Genomic DNA, 19,761 nt, shown 5'->3' on the forward strand with positions numbered 1-19,761 from the left:
TCCCTGGGGGTAAAAAGGGGGGGGGGGCAAGGGGAATGCAGGTCAGACAGGCTCCAGGCTGATTTCAAGGTTGATAGAGAAGAACCTGTTGGGACACATACCACCAGGGCACCCCAGCCTGCACACCACAGGGGGTCCCAGCCCATAAGCTCCGGTGATTTTTGCATTAGGAAAGCCAGGCAGCATGGGTGGGGAGGCAAGGAGACTGTTTATGTCTGTGAGGAAGGAAGGGCACAGGTAATCAGGGGTGGGAGCAAATCTAGAGAGTCAAGAGAGAAAAATGCAGAGAGGGTGTTTCCCTGCAGACTGGCGCGGCGCGGCACCCTGGGAGCACTGTACTCCCAAAGCAGCCAGCAAATGGAAGAGGCTCCCGGGGACTGGATTTCTCAGACTCCGGTCGCCTTTTAGCAGCCAGTGTCCCCTGGCTGTTTGGGCTGCAAGTGATTCAATCCCAACAGTCAAGCCTGAGGCTGTCAGCACAGAGCAGCAGGTAAACGGTCCCTCTCAATCACAGGGACCCCAAGCAGCTGATAAAACCTCAGGGCTGGCTCCTTAGGGTTTGGAGACTAGTCGTTTTCCTGTCTCCAGACCTCTGCCACTCTCCAAATCCAGATCCCCTTGATCTCTCAGAATCCTGGAAGGAGAGTGTTACAGCATTACACTGCTATCCCACAAAGGAAACAAGTTTGGAGACACCGGAAATAAAGACGTCCACGGTAACAATTGTATTCTGAGTTTCTTCCTTACTAAAGTGGAAAACATATTCCAGTTTTAAAACCAGAGGATGCGTGGTCAGTATCTACATTTTATTTTATTTTATTTTGGTTTTTTCGAGACAGGGTTTCTCTGTGTAGCCCTGGCTGACCTGGAACTCACTCTGTAGACCAGGCTGGCCCCCGAACTCGGAAATCCGCCTGCCTCTGCCTCCCAAGTGCTGGGATTAAAAGCGTGTGCCACCACTGCCCAGCTAAATTTTATTTTATTAACTTAATTTGTTTTGTTTTGTTTTTCACATTATTATTATTAGTGGCAGTAGTAGTAGTAGTAGTAGCTGCTGTTGTTGTTTGAGACAGGGTTTCTTCATGTAGCTTTGGGTGTCCTGGAACTCATGCTGTAGACCAGGTTGGCCTCAAATTTAGAGATCCACTTGTCTCTGCCTCCCAAGCACTGGGATTGAAGGTGTGTACCGCCATACCCAGGAATATCCAATTTTTAAAGAATTCTTTTTTTTTTTTTTTTTGGTTTTTTCGAGACAGGGTTTCTCTGTGTAGCCCTGGCTGTCCTGGAACTCACTCTGTAGACCAGGCTGAACTCAAACTCAGAAATCCACCTGTCTCTGCCTCCCAAGTGCTGGGATTAAAGGGGTGTGCCACCACCGCCTGGCTCTTTTTTTTTTTTTTTAAATAAATAAATGTATATGTAAGTACACTGTAGCTGTCTTCAGACCCTCCAGAAGAGGGCATCAAGTCTCATTACGGATGGTTGTGAGCCACCATGTGGTTGCTGGGATTTGAACTCAGGACCTTCCGAAGAGCAGTCAGTGCTCTTAACCACTGAGCCATCTCTCCAGCCCTTAGCTAGACATTTCATAATCTCATAATTTCATGAACAGGGTGGTAGAGGGACTGGACAGATGGCTTAATGGTTAAGAGCACTGACTGGTAAATGGTGGTATATACCTTTAGTCCCAGCACTTAGGAGGCAGAGGCAGGTAGATTTCTGAGTTCGAGGCCAGCCTAGTCTACAGAGTGAGTTCCAGGACAGCCAGGGTTATACAGAAAAACCCTATCTTGAAAAGAAAGAAAGATGTCTCAAAAAACAAACAAACAAAAACAAAAAAACAAAAAAAAAGAAAGAAAGGAAGGAAGAGGTGGTAGAAACTGCAGGGCTGAGGAGACAGCAGGCTGGGGCATCTGACATAATAAATGAAGCAATGTGTGTGATGGCCAATGGCAGCATAAAAACACCTTGTAAATTAGGGGTGTTAGATTAAGTTTGTTTTTGTTTTTGGTTTTTGGTTTTTCGAGACAGGGTTTCTCTGTGTAGCCTTGGCTGTCCTGGAACTCACTCTGTAGTCCAGGCTGGCCTCGAACTCAGAGATCCACCTGCCTCTGTCTCGTGCTGGAATTAAAGGCGTGCGCCACCACCCGGCAGGTGTTAGATTAAGTAAATAAAAATATACAACTCTCAATTAAGTTACTTCAGATAAACAATGAATAATTTGTTGGTATAAGTATGACCCAAATATTTAATATGATTACTTCTGATAATATTATTTATTGTTTACCTGAAATTCTTTTCTAGTGGCATATCTCAAGTTCTATCTCACAACTGCCAGATAGGGTTTAATCTAAGCAGTGGCTACAGCTGAAAGCCTGCAGGGCTAGACTTCCCAGAGTCAGGATTCTGACTTTCTACGTGATACTGGACCGGTGCAGGGACCTTCCTATGCTCTGTTTCCTTATCCTCAGAACAGAAGCTGGAGGCAGGAGCACTGGAGAGATGGTTAAAAGCACTGGCTGCTTGCAGGGGACCTGGGTTCAGTCCCCAGCACCCGCATGGTGATTTACAATCATCTAGAACTCTGGTACCAGGAGATCCCATGCCTTCTGGCCTCTCCAGGCACCAAGCAAGCACACGTCATTCTCACACATATATACAGGTGAAACACTTATACATATAAAGTAAAACTTAAAAAAAAAAATCTTATCAAAAAGTCTGTTGTCTTAGTTAAGATCTCTGTTGCTTGTGAGGAGACATCACACATCACAACCACAGCAACTCTTACAAAGGAAAACACAATTGGGGCTTGCTTACAGTTTCAGAGGTTTAGTCCATTATAATCATGGCAGCCTGCAGGCAGACATGGTGCTGAAGAGAGATCTGAGAGTTTTGTCTTGATCTGCAGGCAGTGGGAAAAGATATATGAGCCACTAGGCCTGGTTTGAACTTCTGAGAGCTCAAAGCCCACCCCCTAGTGATACACTTCCTCCAACAAGGACACATTTCCTAATAGTGCCACACCCCATGAGCCTATGGGCACATTTTCTTTCAAACCACCACAAGTGTTTATGTTATAGATTGTTGTAAGAAATAGATAAATGTATAGCGGGGTGGAGATGTATGGGGCAGAGAACCATCGCCTTACAAGGCTGAAGGCCAGGTTCAATCCTTAGCATCCCGCCTCCAAATACATATAAACCAGTTAGAAAAGCACTTGCCGCAGAGTACTAAGTATGCCCGTCAAAATGTTAACACAAGACAGTCAAAATGTTAACACAAGACAAGTGTTGTTACAATCCTATTTCGTACTAGTAACTGTTGATTCTAGATTGTGAAGTCCAATCTTGGCCAGCTTCAAGTTTTTTCTGCCATTCCCCAATTGTGCCACAAGAGGGCATAAGTAACCACTGAGAGTATTACTAATGAATCACACAGGGCCACTTGAAGTCCCTGGCTCCACCTGAACGTGTCAAGGGGCTCTCATAATCTGTTGGTCAGAAGTACAGCATACTGAGAACATCAGGTTCCAAGATGGACTTGGTGGGTAGCTAAGAGAACAAGAAGTCTCAGGGAGGTAACCACGCAGGACTGGAAGATGGATACTGTTGCTGTGGAGATGCTGGGGTTGGCAATATAACATGGTGCAGTGCAGCCTCTCCTTCTGACTCTTTCCAGAACTGATTCTGGCTCCCCTGTACCAAGCAGCACAGGGTGAAAGGGAGGGAGAGGGTAAGGCGAGGGCATCCGTTAGCCGTGGCCAAAGCTTCCCAAGGGACTACTAGCAGGAACCTGCAAGTTCTCTAAATTGGAAGAAGTCTGAACTCTAAAGTCACACAGAAACCTACTCACGTGGCAGAAGCAAAACCCTGCCTCCGATCCTGAGGAGTATGTGTGCCACATCTACAGTGGTTCTGCTGAAACTTGAGTGGAATTTCACCCCTTTCTGTCCTGACTTTCGTCTTATTTAACACTAGGAACAGACAGGCTGTTTTCAGATTTACCAATCACCTTCAAGTCTTACACTCTACATTTTAGAATTATAAACTTGGTGGACATCTCTGATTTCCTCTGAACCTCTCTTATGGATTTGAGGAGGGTAGGGACTTCCCACACCCATGGAGTTTGAAACAGAATCCAGGTGTTTAAATGTCTCTTTTTCTTCTTTCTTTTTGGCTTTTTGAGACAGAGATTTCTTCTCTGTGTAGCCCCGGTTGTCCTAGAACTTGGCTTTCTGTAGACAAAGGCTACATTCAAACTCAGAAATCTGACTGGTGCTGCCTCCCAAGTGCTGGGATTAAAGGTGTGTACCACCACCACCTAGCTGCTTCTAACTTTTTCATCTCTTACTGAGGTATGGGTGACTTAGGGTGTCAGTTTAGTGGCAGAGCAGCGCTGTCTAGTGCCTGAACTGTTGACTCTTCAGCACTTCTTCAAACCCTCTGGCCCAGTGTTGCTTTCCTTTCATTTCTTTTCTTCTCTTTGAGGGCCTTTCCCACCACACATTTACTTGTTTTCATTTGTTTATTTATGAGTTTGGTTTATGTGTATGTCTGTATAGATACATAATACATACATCTATATAATATATATATATATATATATATATATATATATATTTGGCAGCAGGTTCTTACTCTGTAGCCCTGGCTGTGTAGACCAGACTGGCCTCAAACTCCTAGAGATCTACTTGCCTCTGCTGGGATTAACAGTGTGTCACTGTGATGGGCAGGCATCTGTGTTTTATGCTCTCCTTTTGCCATCAGGTTCCATGTGTCTGCCTTCTGAGGATCTGGTTCAAACAGTTAAACCATGGCCCCATGGCTTGTTTAATGCCTTGGGACACCTCAGCAGTTTATTCAGAGGAAATGAGTCACCACAAGCAGGCCACACTTGGGGCATTGTGGGCATGGCAATGCCAACTTAGGGTGGAGGATGGGTTAGAAAGGCAGGCGTGGTGATTCTAATCTCCTGGTCCAGCCAGGGAGGGTGTGTAGGGAACATCACCCCAGTGCTGGCTGAGGACAAGTTTCACCTCTTTCCATTTTCTCTTTTGTATACCTTCTTATCTCCATTTCTCAGGCCCTCATTATCCAGCCTCTGCCACCAAAACTCCCCACTGTTTTCTGTTTTCTTTCTCTCTTCCTTTCTTTTAAAGTTAATTTCACTCACCCAGAGGACACATTTAAAAACTCTGGTAGAGTTGAGTGTGGTAGTTCACACCTGTAAATCCAGACCTTAGGAGGATTTTGAGTTTGGAACCAGGTTGGGCAACATAGTGAGATACTGTCTGGAGAAGATTAAAATAAGTTCCAGGACAGCCTGGGCTACAGAGAGAACCCTGTCTTGAAAAAACAAACAAACAAATCAAATATCTGGTGGAAACCATGGGAAAGCCAAGTATTAAAAAAAAAAAACAAAAAAAAAACAACTAAAGTCATAAACTAAAAGAAAGGGGACAATTCATCAAGAACTGTAGGGAGGGGTTAAAAAAGGATTAGGGGATGCAGCAGACAGGAGAACTCTGTTGGAAAAAGGAGTGAGGGTGTGTGTGTTTTGCAGAAGATTTTAGGAAGGCTACTGAAAAGGGATACAGCAAAGTGCAGGGGACAGCCAAACTTTTATGGTATAAAATCTGTGCTGGGGTCTCACTGCCAGGACCAAGTGGACAGACAGGCTGGGAATCATCTACTGCCTCTACAGCTCCCCAAAGAGACAAGATCCTGAGCCAAACCCTCACAGGAGAGTAGTGCGGGTCCCATCTCTTCCTAAGATCACAGGCTAGTGCTTGACGGCATACCCTGTGAGGCAAGCCTCTGCCACAGGCATGATAGCATAAAAACAAAACAAACAAAAAAACCCCCGCTATCTCATGGGGCTGGAGAGATGGCTTAGCGTTAAGAGCACCCTGCTCCTTCAGAGGACCTGGGTTCATAACAAGGGCTGGAGAGACAGCTCAGCAAGAAAGCGCACTTGTTCTTACAGAGGACCCACATAGCTGCTTAAAACCTTATATAACTCCAGTTCCAGGGAATCTGACACCCTCCAGTGATCTCCTTGGGCACCAGGCATGGGTGGAACACATGCATACATGTAGACAAAACACTCATAGACATGAAATAAATTTAAAAAAAACCTATTTCATGAAAGTTAAAAAGAAAAATGACTCAGTCCCCCAAATGCTGGGACGGTGCTTGAGCATGAGTGGTCAAACCCGACCAGGGTTTTTTTTGTTTTGTTTTGTTTTGTTTTTTTGTTTTTTGAGACAGGGTTTCTCCGTGTAGCCTTGGCTGTCCTGGAACTCACTCTGAAGACCAGGCTGGCCTCAAACTCAGGCGTGCGCCACCACCACCCCACCCAGTGGCAGTTTTTAAAGTATTTTTTTACATGGAAGAAGCTAAGCGCAGGCCTTTAATCCCAGTACTTGGGAGGCAGAGGCAGGCGGATTTCTGAGTTCAAGGCCAGCCTGGTCTACAGAATGAGTTCCAGGACAGCCAGGGCTACACAGAAAAACCCTGTCTCGAAAAAAACAAAAAACAAACAAACAAAAAGAAGCTAAGCTACAGTCTCCCTGTTAAGGGACCTTCAAATACAACTTAGTCAAGTTCTGTCCACAATAGGAGTTAAGGTTGCTGGGTGCATACTCTCTCTCCCTCCCCCCTTCCCCCCCTTATTTATTAATTTATATGAGTACAATGTGGCTGTCTTCCGACAGACACACCAGAAGAGTGCATGGGGTCCCAGATAGTTGTGAGTGACCATGTGGTTGCTAGGAACTTAACTCAGGATCTCTGGAACAGCAGTCGGTGTTCTTCACCGCTGAGCCATCTCTCCAACCTGAAGCTCTCTTCTTGAGGCATGGATTTTATGGGGCTATTTAAGGGAAAACAGGTTCTAATACGAAATTGATCATGGCTAACCACAGTGTAGCCTGGAGACTGAAGTACATCTTACAAAAGTTGAGAGTAGCTCTGTTCGGGATCCAAACAGCAGGGCTGGGGGTGGATTGTGCATCTCACCGTGGGGAGTATCGGGGTCTATGCTTTCTCCGGGTGCACCCTTCCTCTGCCGCTCAGTGTGACCGGGCGCGGGAATTGTGGCATCCAAAGCAGGGGTGAACCAGGGCCGCGGGGTTGGGCAGAGGCAGCCCGCTCTGAGCCGCTCTGGGTTCAAGCACCAGGGGGGTCTCTGACCAAAGTCCTAGTGAGCCGCAACCGCGTCACCCAGAGACCCGGGTGCCCTGCAGGGCACGCGCCACCCGCCCCGTCGGGGCTCCTAGGCTCCATAGGCGCAGCGCAGGATTCTGGGGAGCGGGCTCCGCCTGGTCGCGGCCCACCCAGCTCAGCTCCGCTACTGGGCTCGGCCTAGGCTCGCCGGAGCTCGGCGGGCAAAGGAGGAAGGAGGGAGGGAGCCGCGGGCGGCGGAAGGGGGAGGAGAGGACCCGGCCCAGTCAGTGCGCACTGGCCTGGAGCTAGAAGTGGGACACGGAGCAGCGGCGCCCGGGCCGGTCAGCTCTGCACCGGCCACCGAGTGAGTCTGTGTGCGGGGCTGTGGGGGTGGCGGGGCAGTGGCGGGACCGGGGGCTCAGGGCTCAGCTCCGAGGGAGCGGGGCCTCCACCGGCTCATGGCGGCCGGCCTGCCAGAGGGCGGGCCGAGCGCTGCGGGAGCTGGCGCTCCGGGCCCGGCTGGGGCCTCCGCCCGGAGAAGGCCTACGGGGCAACAGGTAGGGGCTGGAGCCGGGCGCTTGCTCAGGATCCATGATACAGACGTCCCTTTGTTGGGAGTGGAGCAGTAGCGGACCTTTGGTGCTAGAAGCCCCTGGGGGCCCGCGTGCGTGCGTCCCGGGGCCTGAGTGTGGAGGACGAGCGGTGGCGGCCCCTGCTGCTGTTGCTGCTACTGCTGCTACTGCTGCCGCCGCCGCTGCCGCCTCTGCCGCTGCTTCTGACCCCCTGGTGCCCATCCCAGGAGGGAGGTCAGAGCGTCCATGTGCCTAACGGGAAACAGGAAGGAGTACACTCTTGGGTGTCTGTCCCGGCCCCAAAGGGCTAACATTCCTATACCGTTATGGGGCGTGTGTGGCCTGATCTGGGTCGTAACTTGCTAATTACAGGCCCAGAGGCCCTCAAGCTAGTTGGCTTGGCTACCTGCAGGTGGGTGACATTCCTTTTTAGCCTGAGCTTGGAAGTTCCTGCGCCCAAGACACACTCCTGGCATCCAAACCAGATCTCACTTATATGAGTTGCCAGTCTCAGCTGTCAGGGTGTTCTAAGCGCTGTGAGTTCTGGAGTGGGTAGGTCTTCCTGAGAACTGAATTAGGGAAGGCCTCTAGAAATTACTTCTGTTTGTGTTAGAGCTAGGGTAGGACGTCACTTCCCATCCCAGAGCTGAATATAAGTTTGTTGACTGCACTTGTGATAGGGCTCCTAAGGTCAAGGATTCTGTCCTTTAGGTCTTGTTTCTGGCCACATAGTGCCTGTTTTCTAAGGGGTGGTGTGTGTGTGTGTGTGTATTGGTCCTTGTGTCCATTGCTGCCCCATATCCCTCTATTCTCACTGGGGCCTCTGGCTAGGTTTCTCTCTAGGAAGAGGGACCTTTCCCTCTCTGACCCTGGCCATAGGCTGACTGATACTGTACAATTCCTTTCAACCCTATTGCACTTGCAGCTGCTACTTCAACCTTCTGCATATTCTTATACAGTGTTTAGGGTTGGGGCAGGGAAGTTTGTGAAACATCCCAGAGAAGCTATAGGCCACATGAACCCGAGGCCACGGTTGTCACGGCCTCACCCCCTTATCTTTCCCAGAATCTGACCCATAATTTTGGGCTCATGCAGTAGCCTGAAGCAGTTGACACACCTTTCTACTTCTATCGCTCTTCACCGTCTTGAAAGAAATTCATGACCAGCTACTATTACTTTTCAAAAGTCTACTTAGGACTATGTCACCTTTATTTATTTATTTATTTATTTATTTATTTATGTATTTATGTTTGTTTGTTTTTTTGAGAGAGGGTTTCTCTGGGTAGCCCTGTCTGTCCTGGAACTCACTCTGCAGACCAGGCCGGCCTTGAACTCAGAAATCCGCCTGCCTCTGCCTCCCAAGCGCTGGGATTAAAGGCGTGTGCCACCACTGCCTGGCTTATGTCACCTTCTTAATGGCCGCTCAGACTAGAGAGCGTGTGAAGCCGTCCCTATCCCTCTATCTGCTGTCTCACTGGGTCTGAGGTTTTCTTATATATAGGTTTACACTTCTTCCCTCCCAGCCTTCTGGGTCTGCAGGTGTCCATCTCTCACCCTTTTCACTTGCGTTGGAGGGTCTTTGCTGGGAGGATCAATCAGAGTTGGAGCCAGGCAGGAACCCTGCTTAAGTATCGAGTAATATGATGCTTGTGAAATCCGTGCTGTACTGGCTCCTCATCAGCCTGTGACTCCGAAAAGCAGGTGTGTGTGTGAGGAAGACAGATGGACACTACACCATATTGCTTCATATGTGCAGGCGGTATTTTTGTGAGTGGAAAGGTTGTAGGTGTGATCAAGTTGCAGGTGTAACCAAGGTGTAATCAGCCCTTAAGGGCTGGATGTCGCCCTCTTGTCTTGCTTTCTTGTTGATGGAATGCTTTGTCTGGTGTGCTGGTGCCAAGTAGCCACCAGGGGCGCAGCGGGGAGCAGCCTGAATCTGTGGAGGTGTGTGTAAGGCTGATTGGAAACCCTAGTCCCTGTCCTCTGCTGCATCTGGTGCCGCTTCTCTGCTGTAGAAGTTCAGGACAGCAAAGAAGGACACAGCAAGCTTGAAGCCCAGTGTGCCAGCCCCCCAGCGGTCTTCACTTCCCAGTGACCCGTTGGAAGAATCCCGAGTGTGCTGTTCCGTGATACCCAGTAGGGCTGCCCAACCCCCGCCCTCTAGCTCCTTACCTTCTTGGTAGGGATAAGAAAGGCACTAGACATTCCTACGCTGCTGGAGCCCAGGAGGCTCCACCTACCCGGGGCCCTTAGCTAGCTCTCTGAATCTTTAACCCTCAGAAGGCTCTATCAAGAAAAACATCCTAGTTATGGGATGGCATGGAGATGGCCCAAGGCTAGAATTGCCTGTGTGCTTGGTTTTAAGTCTCATTGGAGAAAGAGTTAGGCACTAAGGAACACAGTAGCCAGGCAACAAGACCAGGTATTGGTCCCTACCTCCTATCTAGTTAACCCAAAAGGAAGGAAGAGATGGGGTACCCAAATTGCTTCTTCAGTTGGCCTTCTGCCTTCTTCCCTTCCCTTCCCTGCCCTCTCCTTCCCTCCTCTCCCCTCCCCTCCCTTCCCCTCTTCAGTTTTCTCCTTTTCTCTAGGAAGAAAGTGTGCTTGTGTGGGCAATTACACTTAATTCTGTCCTATGGAGAGGTTTCCACTCTTTTTAACAAATTAAATATTCAGGTTGAGGTGGAGGGGAAGGGATAGTGCTCTCCATGTTGGGGCCTGGAATGAAATAATTGGGATATGTGTGCCCATGTGTGCAGCTGAAAATCCTTTTCTATGCTGACCTCTGAGTTCATCCAAAAGAGCAGTGACCAGGAGTGAGGACAAGAGGGTAAAGTCCTTGAGCTGGAATACTGACTGACCTGTGACATGCTGAGAGGGATTTTGAAAGTGCTTCTGTGGAGGCGGGGCTGTTGAAAGAGCCATCTAGACCTTAGGACCAGCCTAGCTCAGCTGTGGACTGAGGGTTCCACCTCCTTCAGCGACTCCATATTCAGTGCCTGGTGCCTCTGCTCACACTTGGTCCACTGGCTGCTGCTTGATTCCTCTCTGCCCCGGAGGCCACCTTTCTCCTGTCACAGCACATAGTCTCTAGGTCAGTCTGGATGCTGCCACCTCTCCTCCCTATTCATAGGAGTAGAGCTAGGGAGCCTGGAGGACACCCCTGGCTCTCCTGCTTGGCAAGTCTTAGAATTTCCAGGCATGCTGATGTGTTGGAACGGCAGGTCGCGTCAGGAAATACCACACTAGGCCCAAACACTTCCACGTGTAAGAGGTTTAATTGAGAGGGAGTAGGGGTAGTGGCGTGGAAAGAGAGGAGAGAGAGGGAGAGAGAGAGAGAGAGAGGGAGAGAGGGAGGAATCGTCCCATATATATATGGGTTGTGACCTAGCAGCCACAGGTAAAGGTGGGAGGTGAGCCCAGTGGATTCTGGGAAAATGGTGGCTGTTGCCCTGGCAACAGATCTGTGGACCCGCCCATGTATCACCACAGGCTCTGGATGTCGTGATGCTAACACATGCTGATGATTGAACCTTGCTGTTTGGATTCCCTGTCCCCAGTCCTGACTATATCCGTACCTGTACCCTGACTTCCTTCCCTTTTCCCTCTTTTTCTCCCTCCTTCCTTTCTTTTCTTGGTTTTTCAAGACAGGGTTTCTCTGTAGCCCTGGCTGTCCTGGAACTTGGTTGTCCTTTATAGACCTTGCAGACTCAAGTTCTTCCTCACTTCCTTTCTGAACAGAGGTTTTCAGATCATTTTCTAGAAGCCTGTGTAGGTGCGTGGAGCACAGTCTGTGTGCAGGTATTTGATGCACACTCTGCTTTGGGAATGTGCTTTGTCTCATTCATTCAAAACTGAGTTGTCTTCCTCTCCTCCTCTCCCTCCAGACAGTTTATGTAGTTCAACTTGGTCTCAAACTTAGGGTCTACTGCCTCAGCAGCTCAAGTGCCGAAATTACAGACTCATCACCACACCTGATATAACCCAGTTTACAAACTAAGGAGGGTCTTTCTTTGTAGCTCTGGCTGTCGTGGAACTTGCTGTGTGGATCCTCCTGCCTCTGCCACTGCCTCCTGAGTGCGAGGCTTAAAGTCATGCACCTTCTGCTCACTCTCCCTGATTAACTTTCCTGATTGTACAGCTTCTCAGACTGAGTTTTGCTTATCCTCCAGGTTGAGATTGGTAAGAAAGGAGCGCTTTTTTTTTTTTTATTGCTGGGAATCAGGCCAGAGTGGTATCAGCATCACCTAAGGTTGCATCAAACTGTAAATAAATGCTGAACTTGAAAGCCACTGATTTCCTATTACAGATGAGGAAACTGGCTCACTTAAGCCAACAAATTCATTCCAAGGCTATGTAACCAGAGCCAGAGTCCAAGACTCTGTCCCATTGCTTTTGACAACCAGGAGCGTTCATTCCCTCTCTTGTCTGCAGAGCGCTCACAATTGGCCTTCTGACTTTTCCCTTCCTAACTTAGGATGCTCCAGACCTTGTATGACTACTTCTGGTGGGAGCGACTATGGCTGCCTGTGAACTTAACCTGGGCTGATCTAGAAGACAAAGATGGACGTATCTATGCCAAAGCCTCAGACCTCTACATCACACTACCCCTGGCCCTGCTCTTTCTCATCATTCGATACTTCTTTGAGCTGTGAGCATGCCCTCAAACCTTCCCTGATTGTCAGCCAACCTATCAGGTTTCATGTTGGTCTCCTGATACTTAGTTCTGGACATTGGTGTTCTGGCCACTCGGGTCCCTACCCATGCTCCCCCTCCCCCAGGGCACCATTGTCTTCCTGAGGGCTCAGCACCCCCAGCCTTTTCCTTCAATGGTATTTTTGTTCTCACCCTGCACCCGCCTCCTCGCCTGGTCAATAGTGAACATAGGCAGCTTTGTCAGCTGTGGGCAGCCTAGGAGGCTAGAGGAAAGGTGGATGCCAGGGAACTTGGGAAACTGAGGCCTAGAATTAAGTCTTGCAGTACTTTCTCTGTCCCATTTAGGGGTTAGGAGTGCTCCAAGGGAGCCAGACACCTCTCTCTCATGTCCCTTACCCAGTTATGTGGCTACACCTCTGGCTGCCCTCCTGAATGTTAAGGAGAAAACCCGACTGCGGGCACCTCCCAATGCCACCTTAGAGCACTTCTACCTGACCAGCGGCAAGCAGCCCAAGCAGGTATGAGCTGCAGATGACTCTGGGAGTTGCTGAGTTTGGGTGGGTCAGAGCTGGAATGCTTGCTTTGGAAGGCGAGGACTTGGCAGAGGATGGGCATGGCTCAGGTTATTGTGGGGAAGAGGTTAAGTAGAATAGAGGCACTGCTGATCTGAGGGCTGAATATACCGGTCTCACTATGCCTAGGTGGAGGTAGACCTTTTGTCTCGGCAGAGTGGGCTCTCTGGACGCCAGGTAGAACGCTGGTTCCGCCGCCGCCGCAACCAGGACAGGCCCAGTCTTCTCAAGAAGTTCCGAGAATCCAGGTGGGGGGAGTTGGGGCAAGTGAAGCTGGGTGGCACAGTTTTGTTTTCTTGCTGGGAGGAGAGAGCTGTGATATGCAGAAGAGGGCACCTTGAGAGGGTGTCTAGGAGCTTGGGAAACTGTTGACCCTCCCACCTGGCTTCCTCTTGCAGCTGGAGATTCACGTATTACCTAATTGCCTTTGTTGCTGGCATGGCTGTCACTGTGGATGTGAGTACTGAGAAATGGGAGCGCATCCTTTAAGATGGGGTAAAGCCATAGGATGTGAGTCCTTCTTCCTTTAATCTCTCTCTTTGCAGAAACCCTGGTTCTATGACTTGAGGAAAGTTTGGGAGGGATATCCCATACAGGTATGAGAAGACCCCTTATGTAGGAGTGTTCTATGGCACACAATACCCCCTCATGAAGGGTTTCATGAAAACATGGCAGAGGACAGTCATGAATGAAGACTGTCTTGAGGGGGCTAGAAGTGATGAGTTTGGAGGTGTGCCCCTTAGGTCTGATTGTTCTGGGACCCTTACCCCTCTTTCCTCTCCCAGAGCATCATCCCTTCTCAGTATTGGTACTACATGATTGAACTTTCCTTCTACTGGTCCCTGCTCTTCAGCATTGCCTCTGATGTCAAGCGAAAGGTGGGTAAAGAGGCCAGATGAGGTCCTGGGGTGAAGAGCCTCCCCTTTGACTTCTTGGGGATCTGAGCAGAGCTGCTGGGATGTGAGGAACAAAAGTCAAGGGGGTTGGAAGGAGGAACAACGGAACAAGGAAGAGTCCCTTGGAGCCTCTATCTTTTCTGCAGGATTTTACGGAACAGATCATCCACCATGTGGCCACCATCATTCTCCTCTGCTTCTCCTGGTTTGCCAATTACGTCCGGGCAGGGACCCTCATCATGGCTCTGCATGACTCTTCGGACTACCTGCTGGAGGTTAGGATTCCTCACAGTAGAGGCCCCAGTCAGGTCCCCTTGTCCCTTGTCTTTCAGGGGCTTGAGAGGGTATTGTCAGTGCTACTAACCACACGCACATACTAATGTCTATGGGAGTCAAGAGCCAATGATAATAGATGGGACTGTTTCCACAGTCTGCCAAGATGTTTAACTACGCAGGATGGAAGAACACCTGCAACAACCTCTTCATTGTGTTCGCCGTTGTTTTCATTATCACTCGGCTGGTTATCATGCCTTTCTGGTGAGTAGGTGCTCAGGGTCTGGCCTTTTCATTTACCTCAAGCTTTCACCCACGACCATGGTTACAACTTGCCCTTAACTCCTCAGGATCCTACACTGCACAATGATATACCCACTGGAGCTCTACCCTGCCTTCTTTGGCTATTACTTCTTCAATTCCATGATGGTAGTGCTGCAGATGCTCCATATCTTCTGGGCCTACTTCATTCTGCGCATGGCCCACAAGTTCATAACTGGAAAGGTAAGGAAGCCCCCCCCCCCCCCCGTAGATCTCACTTCTCTTACCCTCTAACTCTCCAAATTCCTTGTCATGCTGCAACTCTCTTAAAAAAGTATGAGGGCTTGGGGGTTAATAGGAAACAGAGAGGCAGCTCTTGGATACTGAAGGATAATAACCCTTTTTGTCCTTTGCACAGGTGGTAGAAGATGAACGCAGCGACAGAGAAGAAACGGAGAGTTCAGAGGGGGAGGAGGCTGCAGCTGGGGTAGGAGCAAAGGGCCGGCCCCTAGCTAATGGCCACCCCATCCTCAATAACAATCATCCTAAGAATGACTGAACCATTGTCCTAGCTGCCTCCCACATCAATACATAAGGCCAAGAAACTAGCCAAGCTTCCCTTTAGGGGCATTTGAGCTACGGAGAGAAAGGATATGAGGAGGAGTCTACACTGACCTTCCTTTTATTTTTTTCACCCAGTTGCCTTTAAACCAGACTCTAAACAGCCTATCTCTAGGCAGAAAGGAGGCTTGGCCACATCCTGAGAGACAGGATGGTCTCATTTCCCTCTCTACCTTCCAAGCTGTTCTCTTACTAACCCTTCTTCAGCTCTGAGGGTTGGAGTCATAACTCACATTCCTCATTCCTAAGAATTTGGAGCTAGCTGTTTGCCTTTGACTCCCTGACTTCAAGCCAGGGTTGTGCCTTACTGTCCCTTTTCTGGGCCTCATTCTGCCAAAGCTGGACCAAGGTTCCACCTTTCTAAGCTCCCTAGCTCAGGCCAAAAATGAAAGCTGAGCTACTTTTAACTTTTTCTCTTCCTTAAATTCAAGTCAATTAAGTGAAGGAGGGTATACATACATACCCCTCACCCTACCCCAGGGACCACGGTTCCTAGGATCTCACTGCCTCCCTTCTCTGGCTTCCCTTCCTGCTCCCTTCAGCTAAGACAAGCTGGTGTGGAGTAGAGGGGCAACTAGTTCTGTTATTTATTGAACATTTGGGGTTTCAGTTGTAAAGCCAGAACTACAGCTAGGACCTGGCATTTCGGCGAGGGACCATTTCAGACCAAAATGTACTGTTAATTTTTTTTTTTAATTAAAGTATATTAAAGGTTAAATAAAACATGACTGTGTCAGACTTATTAAGACTTGAGGAAGGGGTTAATTCTCTTAGGCCTCCCAAAATTACACAGGGCAAATAAAACCAAGGTGTAAATTAATGTTAGTTGCCCACTGGGAAATGGCCTTTCCTTGGAAGATCAAGACAGGGGACTGGGGGGAGAAGACAAACCACAATCTCTACTATCATCTTATTAAAAGACTTTCAAGAAACCATACAAACCAGGGACACAAGCCCATGTGAATCATGAACACATACAGGATGAGAAGGATCTCAGGCGGTTGCTAGAGTGGTCATATCTATCCACTCTAGTGCCTGCTAGCACCACGCTGGGAAAGTCCTGATCTAGAATCCCCATTTCTATCTACTAGGAGCTGGGAAGAAGCTAGATCAGTCTTGGGGTCTTCAGGGTCAGAGTTCAGCAGTCAGGAAGACCCAGTTCCTGGGGGAAAGGACGGTTCAAGGGTTCTCAAAGTGAGGACGAGTTTTCCTCTAAAGAAGTCGCCCTCTGCATTCAATGGCCCCACAGCAGCACAGCAGCTCCTTGCCTTCCACACTGCCCACTTCGTAGTTGTAGTCCCAAGTGAGTTCTGTTCCAGCCCGGATTCTCCTGAAGTGGGAAAAAGAATATAGAGGGTAAAGGCCCGACCACAAAGAGATGTACTCCCCTCACCCCTATTCCCACAGAACTTGCCCCTTCCTCATTATCCCCCTTACTTGCTGGCAAAGAAGGCCACCCAAGGGAAGCGAAGATCATGGGTATCCACAAAAACATTCTGAACAAACAGGTTGGGGCTGCAACTGTGCTGTAAGTTAAAAGATGACAGTCATTCAACTAGGGAAGCATCTGGCTTTGTGAGAAATATGTATATATAATATACATTATATATATATGATCTCTACCCCATTATATACTACAGCAGTGATGTTTTGAAAGAAAGCTACTTCACTTTGTGAGACCAACTTATACGCAAAGGTAGGTTTATACAGTATCTTTAAAAAGTTAGGAATTTGAGGGGCAATGGCATAACCCTACACCTAGAGGACATTCAGAGTCTCACATTGAGGTAGCGGCCTAGGTTGCCTTCAAGTTTGGCATCAATGATGTAGCAAGACTCTTCACCATCATAGAACTGGCGCGTGTTTTTACGAACTGGTGCACTCTCCCCTTTGTCCACGGAAGCCATGTTGGTTGATTTAATAGCAATACCATGGGTTGACTTAAGAGCAAAGCCTCGGGTTGATTTTACTGCCACCTGTCGCTTTGTTGGACCTGGAAAGAAAAAAAAAAAAGGGTGGTGGTGGTAGTCAGGGATCGAGCCAACTCCTAACTATACGTTCTACCACCTTCATTTTAAGCCAGGCTGGTCTCAAACTTCTGGCCCTCCTGTGCCCCTTTTCTACCAAGTACTGGAATTATAGATGTTACCATCATGCCTTTTTCTCCTCATTTTTATTCCAATCACTGCAATAAGCAAACTAAATTCAGGCTAAGACCCTAAATAAATCACTAGCCAGGTTTAGTAAGTGCACGCCTTTAATCCCAGCACTTGGTAGGTAAAGGTAGGCGGATCTCTTGAGTTCAAGGCCAACCTGGTCTACATAGGGAGTTCCAGAACAACCAGGGCTACAAAGAAACTCTGTCTTGGGGGTGGTGAAGACCATAAGTCACACTGTTTCAGATGAGGTTTCATGTGACGCAGTGGCCCAGATGCTGCAGTACAGCTGTCACACTTTATTAAAAGCATGAATAGTTATGTTGAACTAAGGAGCTGAAGAAAAGAAGGGGTAACTGGGAAGAAAGGAAAGAAAGGAAAGGCTCATTGCAGTTCAACATTTTAGCTGAGTCGGGAAGTCTGACCAACTCAGGATCTGAATTGTTTCCTTCTTTTAAAAGCGTTTTTCCTGCTTTCCCTGTTCCTTCCTACTACATCCAAACATTTTCAGACTACCTGACAAGTTCTTCTTGTCCTCAAAGTCATCACCATCAGAGCCAGAAGAGATGGTCTGGATGTCATCACTGTCCACAGCGGTGGCTGACGTCTGACCAGCAGTGGGCTTTCGGCTGGTTCCACTTTCCCCCTCACTCTCTGTGCTGCTGGACAGTGTCAGGATATCCTGGGGAGACAGAAGGGTGTGAAGAAGGAAGAGAAGCTTATGGAAAGGCTGCTCAAGTTAATGCTTTTACCCATGATTTGGAAAGAGGGGCTATGGCTATAGTAAGATAAAGATTAGATGTTGGAAAACAAAACAAAAAGCCAAAGAAAAGACTCAGCAGTCACTCTAGTCACGGACTTGAGGCGGAACTGTTGTGTGCTCCTTTACTTGGATTGAATAAAACAGAAGGCAGGATAAGCATAAGAAGGTCACTCACATCAGGGTTTGACTGAGTAGAAGTCACAACTCGCTGGCTCTGGAGCATAGAAATTTTACTAGCTGGTCGGCGAAGCCCTTCAGACTTCATGGGAGGATTGTGTCCATGACTCTGAGAGCCTTCTGTAACTCTATGGGAAGGTCAAAGATTGAGAGGGTCAAGTTGGTACACTGGCTGTTTCTTAGGCTTCTTTTGTGCTTAGGAAGAGGATGCAGACTTAGAAGGATGAAAAAGTAAGCACTTACACTGACGTCTTGTTTCGGTCCTCAGGGTCCTGGAAAGGAACATGGGAAAGGTTAAATGCTTTCATGGTCCAAGGTAACAGGAGATCTCCAAAGACAACATTACCATAAGCCAGCAAGAGACACACTAAAGGATGTGGGGAAATCACGTTGTAACTTGATAACAGTAACAATCAACAATGTCCTCCCCTGACAAAGGCCTTAAACCTTTCCCAATAATGGGCCACGAGAGCAGCACTGTAAGCTGTGCTTCACGGACACAACAGTTTCACTATCTGTAATGGGGAGTATTTCAACATCAAATACAATTTGTAATAGCAAATTTCAGGCCAACTTGGAGTGTACTGTGACCCTAACTAAAAACAGCAATAAAAAACAAAAGCAGAAAACCTTACATACTTGGGATCAATTCTTTCTTTGCATTTGAGATGGAGTCTTGAAAGGGGTAAGCCCGTCTCAATCTTCATTTGTACCAATGCTAAAAGGCAGTGCTTTTACACTGCCCTGGGAGTCTGACATCTAGAATGGCTATTACTAGATGCAGCTTTATACCTCCTGGGCTGTGAATTAAAGTAGATAATTTCTGGAGGGGAGTAGGGCTGCTTTCAAATTTCTTACCTCTTTTTTAGCCTGCTTATTGTCTCCTTCATCTTTGAAGCTCAATCCTGAGGTGGAGGCCCTTTCAGCCTCTCCCCGGCCTCCCCCAGCACGGCCATCTCCACCTTCACTAGTCTTGAAGGAGGAACGGCTGTCAGAGTCAGCAAATCCACCTTCACTGACACTATTGCAGCTCAACCAAGAGGCCACCTTGTTCTTGGGTGTCTCTTCAGAGGAAGGTGGATTGCAGCCCCCTACAGATACTGAGGGAGGGATAGGAACATGTGGAGACCCTAGGTCTGGGAGGCGGGAGTCCTTGGAAGTCATCTCAGACAGTTCATTCTCCTTTTGACCCCGAGTCTGCCTCCGGGTAGCATAGCTACGCCACACTGAACTGGTGCTGAAGTCCTCATCCTTACAGAAGTTATCATCAGAGCTGTCATCATTGGATTCTTCAGGGTCCTCTGAACCACTGTTGCCATCTTCCTGGTCCTTCATATCTACCCCACTGCTGTCAGAGGAACTGGCGACATCACTCTCATATCCTTCCTTGAAGTTCTCCACACTTTCAATGTGGTCCAGATTTGCAAAGTACTCATCACCCATCTCCAGGCCTTCTTTGTCTGCAAAGTCATCTGTCAGGATTTTACCTGAAAATCAAGAGAACTGATGGTCGTTATCAGTACTACACCCACTAGCAGGGTACAATCTTGTAGTGTGTGCTTACTTTGGATTCTACCTTTGTCTCTGACATTAAGACACTGTCACTGCAGCTTGCTGCCTTGCCCTTCCCATTTTTTTTTTTTTTTTT

At 48.3% G+C, this 19,761-nt stretch overlaps 2 protein-coding genes across 5 annotated transcripts in view; one reads left to right on the top strand and one right to left on the bottom strand.

Moving 5' to 3' along the window:
• The first annotated feature begins 7,289 nt into the window (after positions 1 to 7,289).
• Positions 7,290 to 15,745, top strand: Cers2 (ceramide synthase 2). 2 transcript variants are annotated; one of them, XM_031374815.1, is made up of 11 exons: positions 7,290 to 7,530; positions 12,216 to 12,389; positions 12,795 to 12,912; positions 13,096 to 13,214; positions 13,365 to 13,422; positions 13,512 to 13,562; positions 13,752 to 13,844; positions 14,009 to 14,137; positions 14,293 to 14,399; positions 14,486 to 14,639; positions 14,815 to 15,745. In XM_031374815.1, exons 2-11 carry the CDS (start codon positions 12,217 to 12,219, stop codon positions 14,953 to 14,955), a joined length of 1,143 nt encoding a protein of 380 aa, XP_031230675.1. In that variant the 5' UTR covers positions 7,290 to 7,530; position 12,216; the 3' UTR covers positions 14,956 to 15,745. The 2 variants fall into 2 exon arrangements, with proteins under 2 accessions (XP_031230675.1, XP_031230676.1); XM_031374816.1 differs by lacking the exon at positions 7,290 to 7,530 and adding an exon at positions 11,199 to 11,920.
• Positions 15,692 to 19,761, bottom strand: part of Setdb1 (SET domain bifurcated histone lysine methyltransferase 1) — a 28,475-nt gene continuing 24,405 nt past the window's right edge. For all 3 annotated transcript variants that reach the window (XM_031374813.1, XM_031374812.1, XM_031374814.1), the window contains exons 16-22: positions 18,972 to 19,600; positions 18,357 to 18,385; positions 18,112 to 18,241; positions 17,690 to 17,855; positions 16,799 to 17,010; positions 16,455 to 16,543; positions 15,692 to 16,347 (exon numbers count right to left, since the gene is read on the bottom strand). In XM_031374813.1, the coding sequence (XP_031230673.1) occupies positions 16,230 to 16,347; positions 16,455 to 16,543; positions 16,799 to 17,010; positions 17,690 to 17,855; positions 18,112 to 18,241; positions 18,357 to 18,385; positions 18,972 to 19,600 (1,373 nt within the window). In that variant the 3' untranslated portion in view covers positions 15,692 to 16,229. The remainder of the gene's footprint in view (positions 16,348 to 16,454; positions 16,544 to 16,798; positions 17,011 to 17,689; positions 17,856 to 18,111; positions 18,242 to 18,356; positions 18,386 to 18,971; positions 19,601 to 19,761) is intronic.

This window comes from Mastomys coucha, unplaced genomic scaffold (genome assembly GCF_008632895.1).
Source record: "Mastomys coucha isolate ucsf_1 unplaced genomic scaffold, UCSF_Mcou_1 pScaffold16, whole genome shotgun sequence".
Taxonomy (NCBI): domain Eukaryota; kingdom Metazoa; phylum Chordata; class Mammalia; order Rodentia; family Muridae; genus Mastomys; species Mastomys coucha.